Source organism: Nylanderia fulva, unplaced genomic scaffold, assembly GCF_048542155.1.
Source record: "Nylanderia fulva isolate GAGA-0341 unplaced genomic scaffold, ASM4854215v1 Scaffold9, whole genome shotgun sequence".
NCBI lineage: Eukaryota > Metazoa > Arthropoda > Insecta > Hymenoptera > Formicidae > Nylanderia > Nylanderia fulva.
Window position 1 is genome coordinate 3,881,545 of NW_028191026.1, and position 18,173 is coordinate 3,899,717.

General features: G+C 33.8%; 3 protein-coding genes across 9 annotated transcripts in view; 2 read left to right on the plus strand and 1 right to left on the minus strand.

Annotated features, from left to right (window-relative positions):
- Positions 1 to 478: 478 nt before the first annotated feature.
- Positions 479 to 1,896, plus strand: LOC114929845 (uncharacterized). Its single transcript, XM_029301517.2, has 3 exons — positions 479 to 768; positions 1,123 to 1,221; positions 1,672 to 1,896. The coding sequence occupies exons 1-3, from the start codon at positions 520 to 522 to the stop codon at positions 1,852 to 1,854; spliced, it is 531 nt and encodes a 176-aa protein (XP_029157350.2). The 5' UTR covers positions 479 to 519; the 3' UTR covers positions 1,855 to 1,896.
- A 923-nt stretch (positions 1,897 to 2,819) lies between these two features.
- Positions 2,820 to 4,625, plus strand: LOC146719675 (uncharacterized). Its single transcript, XM_085489715.1, has 4 exons — positions 2,820 to 3,053; positions 3,126 to 3,224; positions 3,552 to 3,697; positions 4,451 to 4,625. Exons 1-4 carry the CDS (start codon positions 2,820 to 2,822, stop codon positions 4,623 to 4,625), a joined length of 654 nt encoding a protein of 217 aa, XP_085345841.1.
- Positions 4,626 to 4,806: 181 nt separating this feature from the next.
- LOC114929917 (neural-cadherin) overlaps positions 4,807 to 18,173 on the minus strand; it is a 219,585-nt gene continuing 206,218 nt past the window's right edge. For 6 of the 7 annotated variants that reach the window (XM_085489615.1, XM_085489612.1, XM_085489613.1 and 3 more), the window contains 19 exons: positions 17,960 to 18,146; positions 17,514 to 17,747; positions 16,865 to 17,037; positions 16,458 to 16,607; positions 15,926 to 16,231; positions 15,544 to 15,817; positions 15,157 to 15,365; positions 14,699 to 15,031; positions 14,376 to 14,582; positions 14,022 to 14,293; positions 13,702 to 13,907; positions 13,473 to 13,615; positions 12,777 to 13,388; positions 12,326 to 12,626; positions 12,004 to 12,193; positions 11,680 to 11,921; positions 10,908 to 11,123; positions 10,678 to 10,833; positions 4,807 to 10,435 (listed from right to left, as the gene is read on the minus strand). In XM_085489615.1, the coding sequence (XP_085345741.1) occupies positions 10,323 to 10,435; positions 10,678 to 10,833; positions 10,908 to 11,123; positions 11,680 to 11,921; positions 12,004 to 12,193; positions 12,326 to 12,626; positions 12,777 to 13,388; positions 13,473 to 13,615; positions 13,702 to 13,907; positions 14,022 to 14,293; positions 14,376 to 14,582; positions 14,699 to 15,031; positions 15,157 to 15,365; positions 15,544 to 15,817; positions 15,926 to 16,231; positions 16,458 to 16,607; positions 16,865 to 17,037; positions 17,514 to 17,747; positions 17,960 to 18,146 (4,524 nt within the window). In that variant the 3' untranslated portion in view covers positions 4,807 to 10,322. Of the gene's footprint in view, positions 10,436 to 10,677; positions 10,834 to 10,907; positions 11,124 to 11,451; positions 11,525 to 11,679; positions 11,922 to 12,003; positions 12,194 to 12,325; positions 12,627 to 12,776; positions 13,389 to 13,472; positions 13,616 to 13,701; positions 13,908 to 14,021; positions 14,294 to 14,375; positions 14,583 to 14,698; positions 15,032 to 15,156; positions 15,366 to 15,543; positions 15,818 to 15,925; positions 16,232 to 16,457; positions 16,608 to 16,864; positions 17,038 to 17,513; positions 17,748 to 17,959; positions 18,147 to 18,173 lie in introns of those variants that run through there. The other variant, XM_085489616.1, reaches the window with a different exon arrangement.

Genomic DNA, 18,173 nt, shown 5'->3' on the forward strand with positions numbered 1-18,173 from the left:
AATTATCTACATCGACATTTGCTGATGAATACTTCAGCAAGCAGAAGAAATACATTCGTGTCAAACATTCGCGTATCCGTGATTTTCTGTTAATGTCAGAAATGAAACATTAACCAAAGAAATTTCTCCGAAAAAAGTTTTGAGTTTGCAAAAAAAAAAATATATATGTGTAACACTATAAAAGCATCGTTTTATAATACTGTTTTCTTCTTGATTTATTCTCATCATGCAAGGTTCGTTTTTGGGATAAACAGATATATATATATATATATATATATATATATATAGTTTGATATAATTTATTTCATATTAATGTTATTTAATATTTTAGAAAATTTCTTGTTTATATTCAATTTAAATTTTACGAAATTAGAATACAGTTACGAAAGTATTTTCTTTTAGGTTTAGTCGATCCATATTTTGATCCGAAATCGTGAGATCATTAGGAAACGAGAAACGTATAATTAGAGAACGATTATTTGTCTTAAACCCTTGAAAACTGTCGTGTATTAGTTGAAAATGGAAACAGTGAAATATTATGCCAGATTCATAGATCCTCACTGGATAGCCGTAGTGGCAACAGGATTGTACACGCATCTTCGACAGATTTGTATAATCGGGCTGTGTTTCGAGGAAGATAATCTACCTTTCGATTCTTCATATGCATCGGTACTTTTCGTTTTTTCGGTTTTATGTCTCTTAGCGGAATATAGATTGTGGCCTGTAACCCTTAAAGAACCACCGATTCAGTTGCTGTATATTTATGAAGTAAGTATTTATATATAACATTACCTTATCGATTTAAATAGATAATAAAAGATTGTATTTTTGTGCAGTATTTTTTTAATGAGAAAGCGAAAATAAAATTTTATTAATATATAAAAAAAATAAAATATATATATAATTTTGTAGTAATTTTGGAGTATAAAAGCAATAAAACATTAAAATTGATTAATATCTGTAACTGGTACGAAAAAAATAATGAGAGATTATCTCATTTAATTATAATAATAATAGTAAATAATAATTAATAATAATATTAATTATATTAATTATAAAAGAGTCTCAAAATTTATATAAATGTATAAATAATATTAATTGAAAGCCGATTTTATTATACAGATGTTGATAGCTGCATTGAGTACGAATTTAGCAATTCATACGGTATGGATACCAATAATGCACGCAATCTTTTGTCTAACTCAAGAATCCAGTAAATGGGTATGTAATATTCACAAAAGATATAATGCTGTGGTTTTTTGCAATTTCCTTAAATCGTAATTTTAATTTCGTCAATTATTTATAAAGTTAAATCTCATAATTTTCTTCAAAAATTTCTGTCAAGTGTTATATAAAATTATATAAAATTTTCGTCATTCGACACAATATATAAAGGTTTTATAAAATTCGAAGTTTAATCAGTAAAACTGTCAAATTCATGCAATGACATTTCAATGAAAAAACTTTCATACTTTCCTTATCGTCTCATGTTTCGCTGATTATGGTAAGATTTGATTGAAATAAGTCATCAGTTGATTTTTTTCAGTGAGTTTTTACATTGTACAGCTATATTTATAAATAAAAATACTACTTATCAGATAATATATTTATTCCATTGAAGAGAATGTTTGTTCGTTTCAATTATTTTTGTTGGTTTTTTGTTCGTTTTAGTTGTTTTGGTTGAATAGCACGATAGGTCTGGATAGCTATTCTTGGTTGACTTCGATCGCGGATTACATGGCTAGCGAAAATGCAGCGATTCACATGGCGTTTTGCATGTCTTTATTATCTTTCGTGTGGATGCTGGACGCCACCGAATCTCTGGAAACATTTCTGGATACGTGGAGCAAGTAGTGAATCCTGACACCTTCCAAATTTTATCCGCAAAATTGTCACTGACATGTAATAAAATTACAATGTATAATTTTTTATGAACATATACAATTTCTCGTCTTAATGAAAAAAAAATTTGCCTCTCTCGCAAGATACTTTATAATATTTAAAACAACGCTTATACATTTCGTTAGACTCTCTCAGCAAAGTTTCATTCTTATTAAAATATGTATTAAATTTATTAAAATATTATTTTAATTATTTATAAAAAAATATAAATTCCACGTTTGTTTAGTCTAATAACAATTTTTCTTATTTCTCTTGTTCTCGGAAGACGTTTACAATTCGTGAATGTTGCAAAAAGTCGCAAACGTAAAAAGAAGAGGATTACATTTAGCAATCCTGAAGTGACCCAATCGTTCTTTTATCGGCTTTGTCGAATGAATTCGTTTATGACAAATCACAGAAGTTAGAGCTAATCTGTTACATATTTATTATTTACATATTTGTTTTATGATAAATTTTTTGTGTTTTAATAAATATTTGTAAATTTTTTTAAATTATTACATTTGTCATTATCTGTGTATTGCATAAATATATATAAGAATAAATCATATTTCTCTAAACTTTATCGATTTAATTCCAAAACAAGGCAGAATTTATAGACATTATGTCAGCAATTTTAGAACAATGTTATTTTACATACAGATTTATATTTAGTTTATTTATTATAATATATATAGCGATGCTTTTTCTATGACAAATATAATATACACATTTTTATTAAGTTTTTTCATTTTTTATTATTTGAAAGAATTATGTTCAACAAATCTGACCAATTAGAAATTGCAAAGCTGACTTCATATCATAAATGCCATTGAAAATTATTTGCTCCTCTTCTGATTTAGAAATTTTCTATTGGAAATCAATATAATTAATAAATTAATTTTGAATGGATAAAGCACGATTATTTATCGTTTTACAACATGGTACAATTGTTGTGTACGATATGGGCATTAATACTCAACAGCTTAAAAATTTCGACATTTCAAACGTGCTTTGCTAATGCTTTGGAAGACGAATTCGGTTATCCTCTAATATCAAGCCCACCGATCACCATATTTTTAATTGCAACAAGTGTCTACATTATCATCGTTAATTCAACAATATTTCCACAATCTTTTCGACAACCAAAACCTGTTTTTATGTGTTTGTACGAGGTTAGTGACAATGAGTATGTTCTACTTCCTTTTTTCACAAATTTAAATTGGAATTTTCATTTTCGATTGCAGTTTCTCGTAACAGCATTCTTTCTGGAATTTGCAATTGCTTGTATTTGGACGCCGATAGATGTATTCGTCTTAAGCACGTTGCCAAAGAAAATTTGTCACGTAATGATATCTGCTCTATTTCATTTTAATTTTAATTATTAACAAAACGAGAGAGATTTTAATAAAATTAAAATATGTAATTAAATTATTTTATTTTAAAATTTATATTCTAATATTTATTTATATAATAAATATTGTATATTTATATTATATAATAAATTATATAAATAATTTATATAATAATTATATAAATTTATATAATAAATTTATTTATATAATAAAATTATACTTATTCGATTTGAATATTTGCATACATGAATATTTTACTGAAATTTTATAATCAATTTATGCCAAAGTTTATATTGAATTGAAACTTAATTTAAGCAGACACTTAGACGATTGGGATTGGAAAACGCAGCCGAAGTATTCAATGCGAATAAATCGTCTATGACGATTCTTACAAATGGAATTGCAACAACAATTTTTCTCATTACTCTTCATGTTACAAAATCTGTCGATTTCAAGGAGCTTACGTGAGTTTGAAATCCCATTCTAAAAATGATCATCTTCTTAGTATTGTAATATAAATATACAGAATTTTTATTTTGAAAATTACTAATTATAAGTAACGTTGGGGCTCTTAGTAAAAGATGCTTTTGAATTTTGATTTATTATACAGGGTGATTCAAAACAATTAAAATTATGTCGAGACATAAAAAATTCGATGAATTAAATTTGTGTCGCAACATAATAAAAATTCGATGTATTAAAATTATGTCGCCACATAATAAAAAATCGATGAATTAAAATTATGTCGAAACAATTTTAATTCTTGAATTTTTATTATATGGCGACATAATTTTAATTCATCGAATTTTTATTATGTCTCGACATAATTTTAATTTAATTTTTATTATGTTTCGACATAATTTTAATTCATCGAATTTTTATTGTCGTGACATAATAAAATTCGGTGAATTAAAATTATGCCGGGACATAATAAAAATTCGGTGAATTAAAATTATGCCAGGACATAATAAAAATTCGGTGAATTAAAATTATGCCGTGACATAATAAAAATTCGGCGAATTAAAATTATGCCGAGACATAATAAAAATTCGGTGAATTAAAATTATGTCTGGGTATAAAAATAATTCCCAATTTTTATTATGTCTTGACATAATTTTAGTTCATCGAATTTTTTTTATGTGGTGACATAATAATGTTGTTTTAAATCATCCTGTATATTATTTGAAAAATGTAATATAAATTAATCGTAAATTCAGGGATAACGGAGTAATGTATTTCCTATCGCACTTGAGAATTAAACTGTGGCAACGTATACGAAAAGAACTTCCAGAAGCTAAGAATAACAGAGAAAATGAATATTGTTCTAATAACCACAGGAAAAATCGTAGTAAAAACCGTAGTAAAAATCGTGCGAGAAATCAGCGCAGATAACATTTTAATATTCGTCGAAGATTTGAAATAGAAGATGGAAATTAGAACTATCTATTCTCTACATAATAAATTTTCACAATAATTTCCGCACATTGATATATGATTCCTACGAATAATTTAAAAAAAAGGAAAAGGGATAATGTATTTGGATCTAATAAGAATAAATACGCTTTCCACAACATTATCATTCCATCGGCCGTTTTATGAAAAAGAAGGCATTTATTTCGTTCGAACTAAAGTGTAAAGTACAAATGGTATAGATAATATAGTGGTAATAATGTAATAATTATAATCATTAATAAATATCAATTTAATTAATAATACGGTGTGTCCCAGTATATACTGCAGGTTATTAATATTATTATTATTAATTATTATTATTATATACGGTAATTGTACTAATGGGATGTGTTCAGTGGCAGCGTTACATTATGTAGTAATATGTATATTTTACAGATCTCTCTTTTCTTCAATCAATAGATAATGCCATCTCTCCTTTTTTTTCTTTCGCTCTACGATTATTGTTTATTTGCGTTGCTCCGAAGAGGCACTATGTAATCCATGAATCCATTACGAAAGAACTTCTCGTAGATATGAATAAATTGCTTGAAATTGTAAGAATCGATTATTTTTGAAGCTTCATTTTTTTTTTAATGTCTCGTAATGAAATATTTTAATAAAATTAATTTTTAATCTCATCAAATTTTTTCTCTTTGTATATTTTAACATTACATATTTGCATTTATTATTATTAATATTATTATGCATTTATAATTTATTATTGTGTTTAACTTTTATAAAAACAATAATTTAAGAACTTAATTTTTTAAATATTATTTTTGCAAAAAAATTATACAATTTTATAAAAAATAAAAATAGTTTCTTCTTGTTCTTGGAATAATGCCTCTTCAAAATTTTTCTTTGTCTTTCCTTCTCACATCTGTCTCTCATTTCAACTCTCTTTGAAATTGTGAACGGAATTCATTGTCAGTTACATTAATTATGAGTTTCGCTCGCGCTCGGCCCTGTAATACCCCATTTACAAAGTATAATCTTTGTGCACGATTGGGCAGTGCTCAGAGAAAGGGTTGAGGATATGTAGGATGAGCGTAATATCCCTTTCCTTTTTTTATATTTTGCGAAAAATTTTCGAAAAGATTAATCCCGATCTTTTTCGATAAAATTCAATGTAAAAAAATGAGATCTTCATTTTTAAAAAATTCCGTAAGTACGATACTTAGACGGTAAATTTCCCTATATATTACAAAAAGGGAAATGTTCCAATTAATTCGCGCCTTCATTTACAATATTACCAATTTTTTTTTAATTACACGCACGAATCAAGCAAGCACAGATACTATAATCTAAACGACAATAAATAACTTTGAGCCGAATTTTTTTTCTTTTTTGACTATTAATTATATTAATAGCAACGCGAAATTGCGTTTTGGAATGGATTTAAGGAACGTGTCGTTTATTTTATTAATTTTTCTTCGTCGTAAATCTTCAACACTGCTCGTTAAAAGTAAGTACGAGTAAAGTCAGTCGATCGCAAATGAAATCGTGTATTTCTTTTTATCTCTTTTTTCTGATTTATATAAACTTTTTGAAGATCTCACGCAAAAATTGAAACCGATTTTTAGCGTTAGATACTTTAGATACGTCAACTGACGATTTTTACGAATGATACATACAACATATTATATGATCTTATTAGAATATTACAATCTTATACATGTGTAATAAATAAATTTTAAAATTAAATTATTTTTTACTTAAATATAAATTATTATATATATATAATAATTATATATAAATAAATTATTTACATATATAAAGACTATCTTTTTTTATCGTATCGAGAAATTTTAATTTATCGTGATTATACTGAAATCAATTCAAAATATTATTAAACATATTATGAAGGTATTTAAAAATGATCAATATAAGGAAAAAATATTGAATCTTGCAGAAGTATATTTTAAATGTCGTTGAAGACGTCTCACAGATATTTTCGCGCTGTTAAAGTACCGGTTTCAATCTTTGCATTCCTTCAGCCATCACTTCGGAACTTTAGATTCCGATCTCTTGCCATCGTCGCGCTAGGCGCACAAGTCCTTCGCAATGTTTTTACTAGCGAAACTATCGGAGGTGTACTCGGGTCGAGCGAACGGAGGAGACTTCGATGCCTCGTCGATGCATAGATCAACTGTTATCGCAAAAATCTTTGCGTAAAACGAAAGGGTACGCGAAATCTCGATCGCTGTATCCAGTTTGTAAATTTAATTAGATGAAATCCGCTTGGAATAATTTATATCTCCAAACGAAGATCGAATACATTGACACTTTAACAATCGAAAAATCGTTCTCATTATTATTTAGATCAATCGATATCCATTTTGGATTATACGTTTTAAATTAAAGGGACCAGAAATTTTATCTTTATCTTGATCCTCAAGTCGATCGCATCTTCATCGACGTGTGTTTACTCGTATATAATCGGACTGCCTTTTTTTCTTTCTTTTTTTTCTTTTTTGCCACTGCACACACGCAACGCGCGCTCGCGCGCTACTCAATACAGTTTTACTCAACGATAATTCTTTCGTTCTTTAATAATAATCCCCATTCAAATACTGTCTCTGCTTAGAATCTACAGGTTCGAGCACATGACAAGGAATGAATAAACCTAGGATGAATCGGGCGTGCGGGCACCGAGAGATCATGACAGTTTTTCAAATAATAAACTGTATATATACAAAAGTCTTTAAAAAATATAAGATTAGAATTAATTAAAATTTATGAGATGAAAAAATTTTCGGCGATTTCTTTAAGCTCTTCAAATAACCCATTTGTCTCCAAAAATAAATCTTTTTATCTATTTTGGTGCATTAAGATACATCTGTATATCTTTCTCTTTTCGAGAATTCTTTATGCAATCAATTTTTATTACGAATACACGATCGAGTTAAATAAACTCAAATTTTTACGATGACACATGTAAAACTGAACTTGTATGTATTGCTAGTGAACTTATTGCTCGCATGGGATTTATTGCATGATAAAATTATGTTCGGACATTTGTTGTAATGCGAAAAAATCTATTTCTTCAAAATTCTCTATCATTAATCTATTCACTAATTTAGATATAAAGAAATTGGAAATTGCAACAGTTATTTCATAGCTGTTTCCCTTGAAACTGGTTATTCATATAAATTCTAAGTCTAAAAAAATGTTTCTTCGTTGGATGCGTCAGAGCTCGGTGCTCGCAGCCCTCGGGAGGCAACGATTGTACGCGGGACGTGTATTTAAATAGGTAGATGTAGTAGACATACGCAACTTAATATCACAAATTCGTTGAGAAACCATACGCAAACACGATCATCGGTAGGACAGTTATACAGCGTTGACGCAGGATACTGCGCGCGCCGACACACTCATACACATGTTAATTACAATATTCGTACAAGTGCTTACGACGTACATCTTTATAACGCCATCTCTTTCTCTCTCTCTCTTTCTCTCTCTAACTGGTAATAAATTGACTATTAATAATTCCCATTGAGAATTTTACAGGTTTCAGTCGGGGCTCAGTGCGTGGAAAATCTTTTACGCGAAAGGCTGCGACGACATAATTCAGTGTGCACGAGGATTATTCCGCTTCTTATTTAAGGATCTCTTTTTTTAGGTCGATTGATTCACTTTCATTCTCTATTCTTCTAACTTTATCGAGATAAAAAATCTGAAGTATCCTTAATTCACTAATTCAATCTAATCTAAAATTGACATTTCTCCCCTATTTTTTATATATTGATTTTCATATCTTTTTAAATCGAAGTAAAAGAAAAAAAAAAAGAATTTTCGACAATTTAGCGTTAGATAGAAATTTTATAATTTTACCGTACTAGTATTATTTTTATGGAGAACGTTAAGGAAATCCAATTCGGGATGACTAGAATCCGAAATCCTACATTTTTTTCCGGTTCCCTCCTCGTGCACTTCTATTATCTCATGTATCATCCCGTCGTGCCTTTTCGCGTTCCAAATTCTCCTATATCTCCCCTCTCTCTTCGATGACGTAAAATAAATATTAAAACTATTTCGAGATATATCAACGTGAGCATAGTTTAGCGGATGCGTATTCATCTCATTTTTCTCGTGTTGTCTGTATGTTCGTACGTGTCCTCTGTCTGTATGTATAATATATATTTGTATTTATATTTATATTTATATATATATTTATATATATATATATATATATTTGTATTTATACTTAGATTTTTTTTTTACGTTCGCTATATTAAAATTATAATAATTACATTACGCACACGGTAAACTCGTGCTCTTTCTCTGTGAGCTTTCTTTCCCTCATCTCTCTTTGCTTGGACTTTCTCGCTTTTCCGCTTCGTGCGCTCTTCTATATATATATATAAATATTTATAATATATATTATATAATATTTAATAGTATATAATACTATCACTAATGAGGATGGTGATGACGATGACAATGACGACAATGAGCCGATGTCGCGACAACTAACGATACCTTAATGTTAATCCCTATTATGGCAGACTATCTACGGTAGGATCGTCCGTCACGAACGAGAGTGCACTGTTCTTAGGACTCCTTCGCTTTCAGGACAATGAGAAATGTACTCATCGAGGATACGTCGTGTCCTGTGGGAGGACTCGTGCAAAAGAACGAAGAACTAAAAAAAAAGTTTGGGCGACAGAAGTCGTCGCTGACGAATCATGATACGCTGAGAGGATTGATATCGTGTTAACATGTATCTGTGGTCTATGTGTATGTGTATATGGGAGTGTGAATGCCCTTGATTAATCGTTACAACACATCTAACGCGTTCGCCCGAATCGCGACGATAAATAAATAAATAAACGATCCCGGTTGCGCGAGGACGACACGCTGATCTAAGATCCAACACTGATGACAACAACGTGATATACACCTACACGTATATATGTATGTATATATAAGTGTACGCACGCGGGGAGAAGAGGGGGTGAATGAAGGGAGGAAGAGAGGAATAATTTACCCCGATAGTGATCGATGAGCGAGGAATTGATGCAATGAGGGAGGGAGGAGGGAAGGATCCGTTAGAAAAAATTTCGTCACGTAAATCTTTGGATATTTCACTACACGTTGCTTTACGTTACATAACGTACTATACAGATATAGGTATGCTGCGACCTTTTTCTCTCTCTCTCTCCGCCTTCTCATTAAACATCTCTACCATTCGTCTTAACCATCGCATTTTATTGCAACGTTCGCCTTTTTTTCGACCCCGAGTATGTATGTATATATATATGTGCGTGTGTTGTATGTGTTTTTTTTTTGTGCACGCACCGCGGATGACACTGCGACGTGTGACGTAACATTTAACGTCGCGTGTGTCATAGTACTTTCACTAGCCGCACACAACTATGAGAATATATATGCTGCCGCTCCTCGAGAAATTCATCACTCTCGCGCGAGGATTTTCGCGCGTGCATCCCTCGAGATCCTCCGAATGTTCGTGATGTAGAGCCCTGATCCCCACGATTTCGACGAGGTTCAGGGTCGCCTCGATCAAGATCAAGAGCACTACTCATTCGGATGATATGGATCGCGTGACTTGGTGTGGTGTAATGTAGAGACTACTCGGCTGTATTGTTTTTTTTTTTTTTTTTGGACGCTAACTTAGTCCTCCTCTTCGCTTATCTCCTCCGCGGGACCGTACATGTCGGCCAGTTTGTCGAATCTCGGACCCCAGGCGCCTAAATACTCGTACTCGTGTTGCTCGTCATCCGTACCTGCATGATTTGATGAATAATTATATTTCAATATTTATTAATTTACAGTATATTTATTTATATATTTTTCTAATTAATAAATTGTTTATATATTTGTATCTGCATGATTTTATTAATAATTACATTTCAATATTTATTTATTCTTAATTTGCAAATGTATTCTTAAGAATAAAAGGAAAGATTTTTCGAAAGATGCTGATTTCTTCAAAATAAATATTTCCAAAATTCTCCTTTTCACATACCGGAGGCTAATGATTCCAGAGATCCCGCGGTACTTCCGCCACCCTCGTAAGCGTAATTTCGCAAATCATCGAAGGGCGGTGCATTCGGGTCACTGTCGGCTCTCTTCTTATGATCCTCGATGAAGATGCCGACATTCGGTTCCGGTCCAAGTGGATCTAAAGAAATGAGATGTATTCTTGTTGTTATCAGTTCTCATAAAAAAAAATAATGAAAAACACAAAATGCGTACAGGCCACTTTACACGGAGGCATCTTGCCGCCCATTTCCGGAATCGGGCCACCGATCGGGATCTGCAGAGGCGTGATGTCGAACGCAGTCATGTCATCCTCTCCGCCACCCTCGTCATCGTAGTTGATAATATTCTCCCTCACGTCATCATCCGGACCAGGATACTTTATGTGAGATTCTCGTCTTCTGTTGTAGACGACGAACACCAACACGAGAACTGAAATAGATAAAATAATTCGTATTATTAAATGTGCAAAAAAATTCATCATTTTATCAATGTCAAAGTAATACTTCTCTTTTCAAGGAGTTCAAGCAAGTGCAAAGGGTAACAAAGTCCATCGCGGAAACATAAGTTTTACGATGTTGCAATGTACAAAGCGGATATCAATCTTGTCAGGTAAAACATCATTTTTTTTAAACGAAAGCTTATTTTGAAAGATTTTTAAAAGTGCAGTTTTTATTAGCGCGAAACAAAAATTAAAGCAGTTTTCAAAGAGAGCGCAAAGAGAAAATGGTGTAAAAGGAAAAGAAAATAAAGAAACATATAAGCTTTCGTAATGCAATTTGTTTTATTTTTCGATCAATCAGCTGACTGTATGTGTGCCGCAGCAAATATAACTGAAACATAATTGGACGTGCTCAAACATAAAATAAAAAATCAATAAAAAATCAATAAAAATTTGGAATAATAAAAATAATATAAAAAGCATGCGTTATAAACTTATTTAGCATTCAAAATATTCGATATAATCGACCAGATTGACTATACTAACCAAGAATGATCAGCAGACAGACGAGAATGGCTGCCAGTGCACCCATACTCAGCTTAAGCGTTTGACCTTCTTGCACCAGTTCGCAGTTTTCACCCCAGAAACCATCAGGACAGATGCATCGATATCGGAATCGCGGATCCTGATTGATGCATCTACCACCATTCAAGCAAGGATAGTCGATGCACTCATTCTTGTCCATACATCCTTTATTATCCGGCGATGGAATCCTTCCTTCTCCGCAGCTGTGCAAGATAAGAAAAATATATATAATATCGTAACAGTGTCGCAGAAATAAAAGACGTAGAGTGTAAAAGTGATACTCACGTGCAGTCATACTCGTTCCACAGATCGATGCACTCGAAAGGATCTTGGCAAATGACGTTGGCGCACGGTTTATTCGATGGACAGTTCCTTTCCAAGTTTCGCGCCATCGTTGCCTGACCCCACTGTGTCCCGTTCATGGCAGGTGGTAACGGAAGATGTTTTCCTTCTAATCTTATGTCGTCCAAGCAACCTGAAATTTTTATTTAAAAAAAAATTTGTAGACATAGCAACAACTTTCCTGTATTAAAACAAGTCGAAATTCAATTAAAGATTATTACATGCATATTTATAATTACTTTTTTTGCAAAATGACCCAACTTACCTTTCTGATAGTCCGCATAAACCTCAAATGTGCGGACACCAGTATATTCCGCTTTGCCACCAGCGTAGACACCTTCCTGCTTGTCCACCAGGAGCCACTGATGTCCTTCGAAGGAGAAGGTCTCGTTGAATCTTCGTCCTTCGCCACCGTCCAGTTCCAGGGTAGCTGCAGATCCGTATCTTGATACCCGCACTGTATGCCATTGCCCGTCATCAACGGCTATCGCCGAGAGCCAGATATCTCGCTCCTCTGTTCTAAGACTGTTCAGATTATACCTGAAGTGCAGTCTACTGTCTTTGATCTGGAATTACAAGGATAGTCATATCAGCTGTTCTACCTTTCTCAATGAATTTTACTTAAATAAAAATAAATTTCATAAAGAAAATTACAAAGAAAAATTGTTACTAAAGAACAATTAATTTTACAATTATAAAATACGTCAAACACTCACTTCCAAAATAGCGTATTCCCTGTTGTGTTGATCGCTCACTCTAAAGAGTTCACCGTGAATCTCGCGAGTGCGGAATCTCAATTGTATCTGCGTGGAATATTTGTCCGGCTCGAAGGATAACGCGTACTTGACGTAGCTCTGCGGCTTGAAGGTGGTCGGAATTGTCGGTGTCATACATCCAGGACCGGTCCAGCCAGGATTGCACTGGCACTTCGCGTCGGTGAAGCTGCCTACGCAGGTGCCGTGCTCCCAGCAACGGAACGTCGATTCTTGATTATTGCAGATCTCTTCTGTTTGCGGACAACCGGCGACGCTGTTTCGCGACAGACCCGGATGAGCGAGATCGTACAGTTTGCTGTTGTGGAAGAGGTTCTTAATGCAGCCGTCGAAGCCCTTCCCGACCGGCATGTGTTTCCATTTGTAGTGCGTAGGGTCGAATTGTTCCACGTAAAGTCCACCGATCTGCAGAGGCGCGTTCACGTTCAGATATTCATTGAAGGGTGGCACCGTTCCCGTAGCCTGGCAACTATTGTCGATGAATTCCGGCGGGCTTCCATCCTCCAACTCGGATATATTTGCAGTTTTGCAGTAATCGATGATGAGTTTTACAGTCTGCAGAAAATAAAACCCACGTTTAAAATCGCTTCGAATTTATGAAGGAGAATCAAGAAGCGAAGAGCTACGGATTATTTTTACCTCTGTATTCCAGAAAATATCGAGTCGATGCCACTCGCCGTTGTCCAAGGGTTGTTTTGGTTTCACCTTCAATTCCAAAGTGCCGGAACCAAAATCGATCAGCAACCTCGGTGCACCACGTTCCAATTCGACCGAAATAAAATCTGTTGGCGCGATAAGAAAAGATTATTAAGACATTGTTAATTTTAACTGATGACATAATTAAAATGTAAAAGAATGAAAACCTTACCGGAAACCATTACTTCATCGGTTTCAGGAGGAACGATTGGACCATTGTACAATAATAATCCGTCGGGCTTCTTTGTAATAAATTCGAAGCTCAAGTGACTGTTGTCGCACATTTCCAAAGCAGGATACCACGCCCAACCGTTGCCTCGGAAACTTCTGGCAGTTTGTTGACACCTCGGACCATTGTAACCAGATGGACATTGACATCTAAAATAGTAAAAGGAAAAAACGCATGAACTATCGTTGACGATCGAAGAACAAAAATTCATATAAATGCATATAATGTTAGTGATATGAAATTTGCTTGATTTTCACACTTACGATAATCCAAACCGATCTTCCACACAGCGTCCACCATTGTAACAAGGACTGTTCCTGCAGGACTCTCCCTTACTGAAGTTTCGTGCTCCACAGGTACATTCGGCTATCACATCCACTCGTACACCAACAAGGGCAGTTCTGTTTGCGTTCACCATGTATGGCAGGTTGCTGATGTCAAGGGTGTTTGTACAGCTACCTTCACACATCTCATTTTCGTAGTAACACTCGTCGATGCCGACCATAGTTATATTGATACCCACGTCTTTCTCGATCTGCCAATTAAAAATGCGATTTTAATCGACACTATTTAAAAACTTGTTAAATTTTTTTTTGCGACTTATTGATGAAATTTACCTCTTCACGATGCATAAGTACCATGCCATTAAGCCTGACTGGTTTATAGTACAGCGAACCATGTGCAGCAAATCTAACATCTGTCAATGGTGGATGTACTCTCCTTAATTGAACGCTGAACACGTCTACATTATCCCTGTCTATGCTCAACAGATGCGACAGCTTGTCCTTAAACAGATCCGCTTTGCTCCTAGATAAAGTTTGATTCTGTGAACATTGAAAAAATCTCATATTATTCTTCTGATTAAAATAAATTTGAAAAGATTTTATTAATAAAAATATATTAATAAGTTATATATATATAAATATATATATTTTCTCACCTGATAATTCCAGACTCGAATAAAATCTTCGTCCGTTATCCCTGATATTCGAACCGACCCTGAGTTTAATACTGCTTCATGCGGAATACTCTTCACGGTGACAGTCACGTTCGCAGGTACGTCCGTTTGCGTGTGCTTCCGATCGTAGACCTTAAACCGTAGATGATATTTGCCATCGTGCGTGCCGGACTTCATGTAAATCATTCCTGTATCCTCATCGAGTCTAAATTGCGCGTGTTCCAGTCCTTCCCAATAAAATTTCTTATCCGGTAAGTCCCAGTCGTCCAGATCGTACACATACACCCTACCTATTTCGGTATCTGGCGATTGTCCCTGAAAATTAATTATGAAATAATTAGATCATTTATTACATCGAGAAACCATAATGTAAGAGAGTGCAGTTAGAATTTACAACTAAAATCTGAATGTAATTAATAAAATTTAATGTAAATACATACTGCGTAATTATATACAAAGATTTCCTTAGAACCAGGCTGCATTTTATTATCATTAACATCCCCTATGATAACTGTTAAGGTACTGGTCCCAGACATAGAAGGATTTCCAGAATCCTTGATGACGATGGGGATTAAAAACTCCTTCTGTTGTTCCCTGTCAAAGGATCGTAAGGATGACACTACAGCCATTCCATCTCCATTGGCTCCCTCTGCAAAATAGCAAGAATATGAGTGATGGATATATTATATTTTCAATATTAAAATATTTTACTATAAAATAGTACAAATGACACATTCTCAAAAAATAATTTAGAGCATAAAAATATTGGAGAGAAAACTTGTAGCAAATTACTTTAAATATTATAATTTTGTATTAATCAAACTTACTGTTATCGCTTTCAACTTTGAAGCTAGCTCTGATAACATCGTTTGCATTAGGATCCATCCTGAAAGTGAATGGAGGGCCGTTGCTCCTCGACCGGTCATCGTCATCGGTAGCAAGAATCTCGACGACCTTCTTCGTTTGTGCGTATTCGGGTAAAACTGGACGATAGTCCTTGAGGAACCTCGGCGGATTGTCATTAATGTCTTGTACAACGACTGTCAAAGTGGCTGTCGCGGTCTTAGGTGGTATTCCATCATCGATCGCCAAAATTTTAACCTAAGGGCAGCAAACCGTTTATGATTTTCATTACGATTATTTAATAATAATTGAATGTATATGTAATAATTTATATCTGTTAATTTACATCGACATTTTATAATTTACCTGATGTCGAGGCGTCTCTTCGCGATCTAGACTTCTCTGTATCGATACGGTGCCATTTTCATTGATGAAGAACTGCCTCTTTCGATCGGAACTTCTATCAATAGAATAGGAGACCTTGCTCTTTCCACCTTGGTCTGGATCAGTGGCTTTGAACGTTTCCAGGCTGCTACCTATGCGGGCGTTCTCCGGGACAGTAGTTTCGATATTGGCTTTCTCAAATTGTGGTTGATTGTCGTTGATGTCTCGCAATTTCACAACTACCCAAGAATAGGCCACGTGGTACTTGTCATTATCGTTGTCTTCGCCCTAAAAAAATATTTACTGATCAGCTCAGAATATGAAGAGTCACTTCCATTGAATACTTTTCTCGTAATTTATTAGACTAAAATCTTCTTAAAAAGTTTTGTAAAATTTAATTAAAAAAGTTTTTTGAAGAGAGAAAGATATATTTAATTAAATTATACTACAAATTTTCTTTGTATTCAAGTTCTTAATTTTTTTATATATTTCTTTTAATTCCCTCATTACTCACCTTATCGTTCACTTGTATTCTAAATCTAAAGCCGTTACTCTGCAGTTGGTCCTCGTAATCCAGCGACTGTACAATTTTCAATGATCCTGTGCCATCGTTGTTTCGTACCATGGTAAATTTATCAGCACCGTAACCACTGTTTTCGATTACCTGAAAGCCGCGATAAATATTCACCCTTTAATCGCTTGACTTATTTATTGGCATTGAATAGAAGACACAACGATTGTATTATTTCAATTATTGGAAAGTAGTAGCAAGAATAATAAATGTGCTAAAATACTTTGCGAAATTACTAACAATTTCAATATTTATAATTGCATTCTACTATCAAACTTTATTGTATCCATTCTTATTTAACTTTGCGTCCGATTGAAAATAGTTATATCGCGCAGAAATGCGAGAGATACCTTGTATTGGAATTTATTGGTCTCATCTTCGTCGTGAACGGTAACAGTGAGTATCGGCATTTCCGGCAGATCTGGCCCCTCTGTTTCGTCCACCTCGGTAAACCACTCCTCTTTCGTAAATGCTGGCGGCATATCGTTTATATCTTTTACCCGTATCGATGCCGTCCCGGTACCTGAGAGGAAAAGCATATGCAATGTTCTACAATAATGTTCTCGGATGGGAATATCCCGCGGAAACGCTTAAAATATGCAAAATCCGCCCGGAAATAGCCTAGTTCTATGCACACGGCGGGTGCGGACTTCCAACTTTTTCGAATGAATACTTGAAACCGGAACGTGACTTGTAAGATACATACAAAACACAATTGACGTTCTTAGCCCGTTGAAATGTAAAGCATAATAAAAAAGTATAAAATGTAGAAACAATGCCTCTTTTTACTTTTTTCTACGATTAATATTCTGCTGAATAAAATTTATCACGAATTATATTATTAAATCCTCTTTCTTTTCGATACCATCTGACATGAAAATCTACTAAATGCGACATTACTAATAACTGTAATTAGAGAAGAATCTGTGCGATAAATTTTGAAAATTAAGTTATTCCTACTAAAATTGAATTGAAAATGGAATTGAAAGAAAATTCTACCTTTTAACCCCCCTCCATCCATTGCAACGACTTGTATAGAATAATCCGGTGTACGTTCTCGGTCCAAGCAGCATACTGCAGTCTTGATTACACCAGTTTCCGACTCAATCTCGAAAATGGGCGAGCCAGTCTCCTCCTCGATGACATTCTTCTCGATGGAATAAATGAGCCTTGCATTCGTACCTTCGCTCGGATCATCATAATCCACGGCTGTCATTGTCATCACAACCATTCCTAATAAAAAAAGAAAATCAAAAGCATATTAATCCATAAAATTCCACCCTTTTATATCGATAAGAATAAGAAATTGAATTTTTAATCTATATATTTTAAGATAAACTCTTTTCATCTAGTCTATTTAACTCATTATAAGCTAACGTTGAAGTTTTGTCTCTAGAGATTTTTATGGATTTTGTTTATTGGATTGTTTCAGTTTTCCCACAAACCTGCGGTGCCGTTCTCGGTGACGTTGCCGAAGTAGACTCCTTGCGGGAATATTGGAGCGTTGTCATTGATGTCCTTGAGATTAACCTGAACGTCGGCATAACCCACAAGACCCTCTCCACCCTCGTCTTGAGCAAACACGGTGAATCGCCACTGCGGTCGACCAGTCGGTTGATCTCTGTCAAGCGGCTACAGGAAGAAAAAGGAGAGTCACAT

Coding starts and splice junctions, on each gene's coding strand:
- LOC114929845 (XM_029301517.2), top strand. CDS start 520: ATGGAAACAGTGAAATATTATGCCAGATTCATAGATCCTCACTGGATA. Junction 769..1,122: donor AGTTGCTGTATATTTATGAA/GTAAGTATTTAT, acceptor TTTATTATACAG/ATGTTGATAGCTGCATTGAG. Junction 1,222..1,671: donor CTCAAGAATCCAGTAAATGG/GTATGTAATATT, acceptor TGTTCGTTTTAG/TTGTTTTGGTTGAATAGCAC.
- LOC146719675 (XM_085489715.1), top strand. CDS start 2,820: ATGGTACAATTGTTGTGTACGATATGGGCATTAATACTCAACAGCTTA. Junction 3,054..3,125: donor TTTTTATGTGTTTGTACGAG/GTTAGTGACAAT, acceptor TTTCGATTGCAG/TTTCTCGTAACAGCATTCTT. Junction 3,698..4,450: donor GTCGATTTCAAGGAGCTTAC/GTGAGTTTGAAA, acceptor TCGTAAATTCAG/GGATAACGGAGTAATGTATT.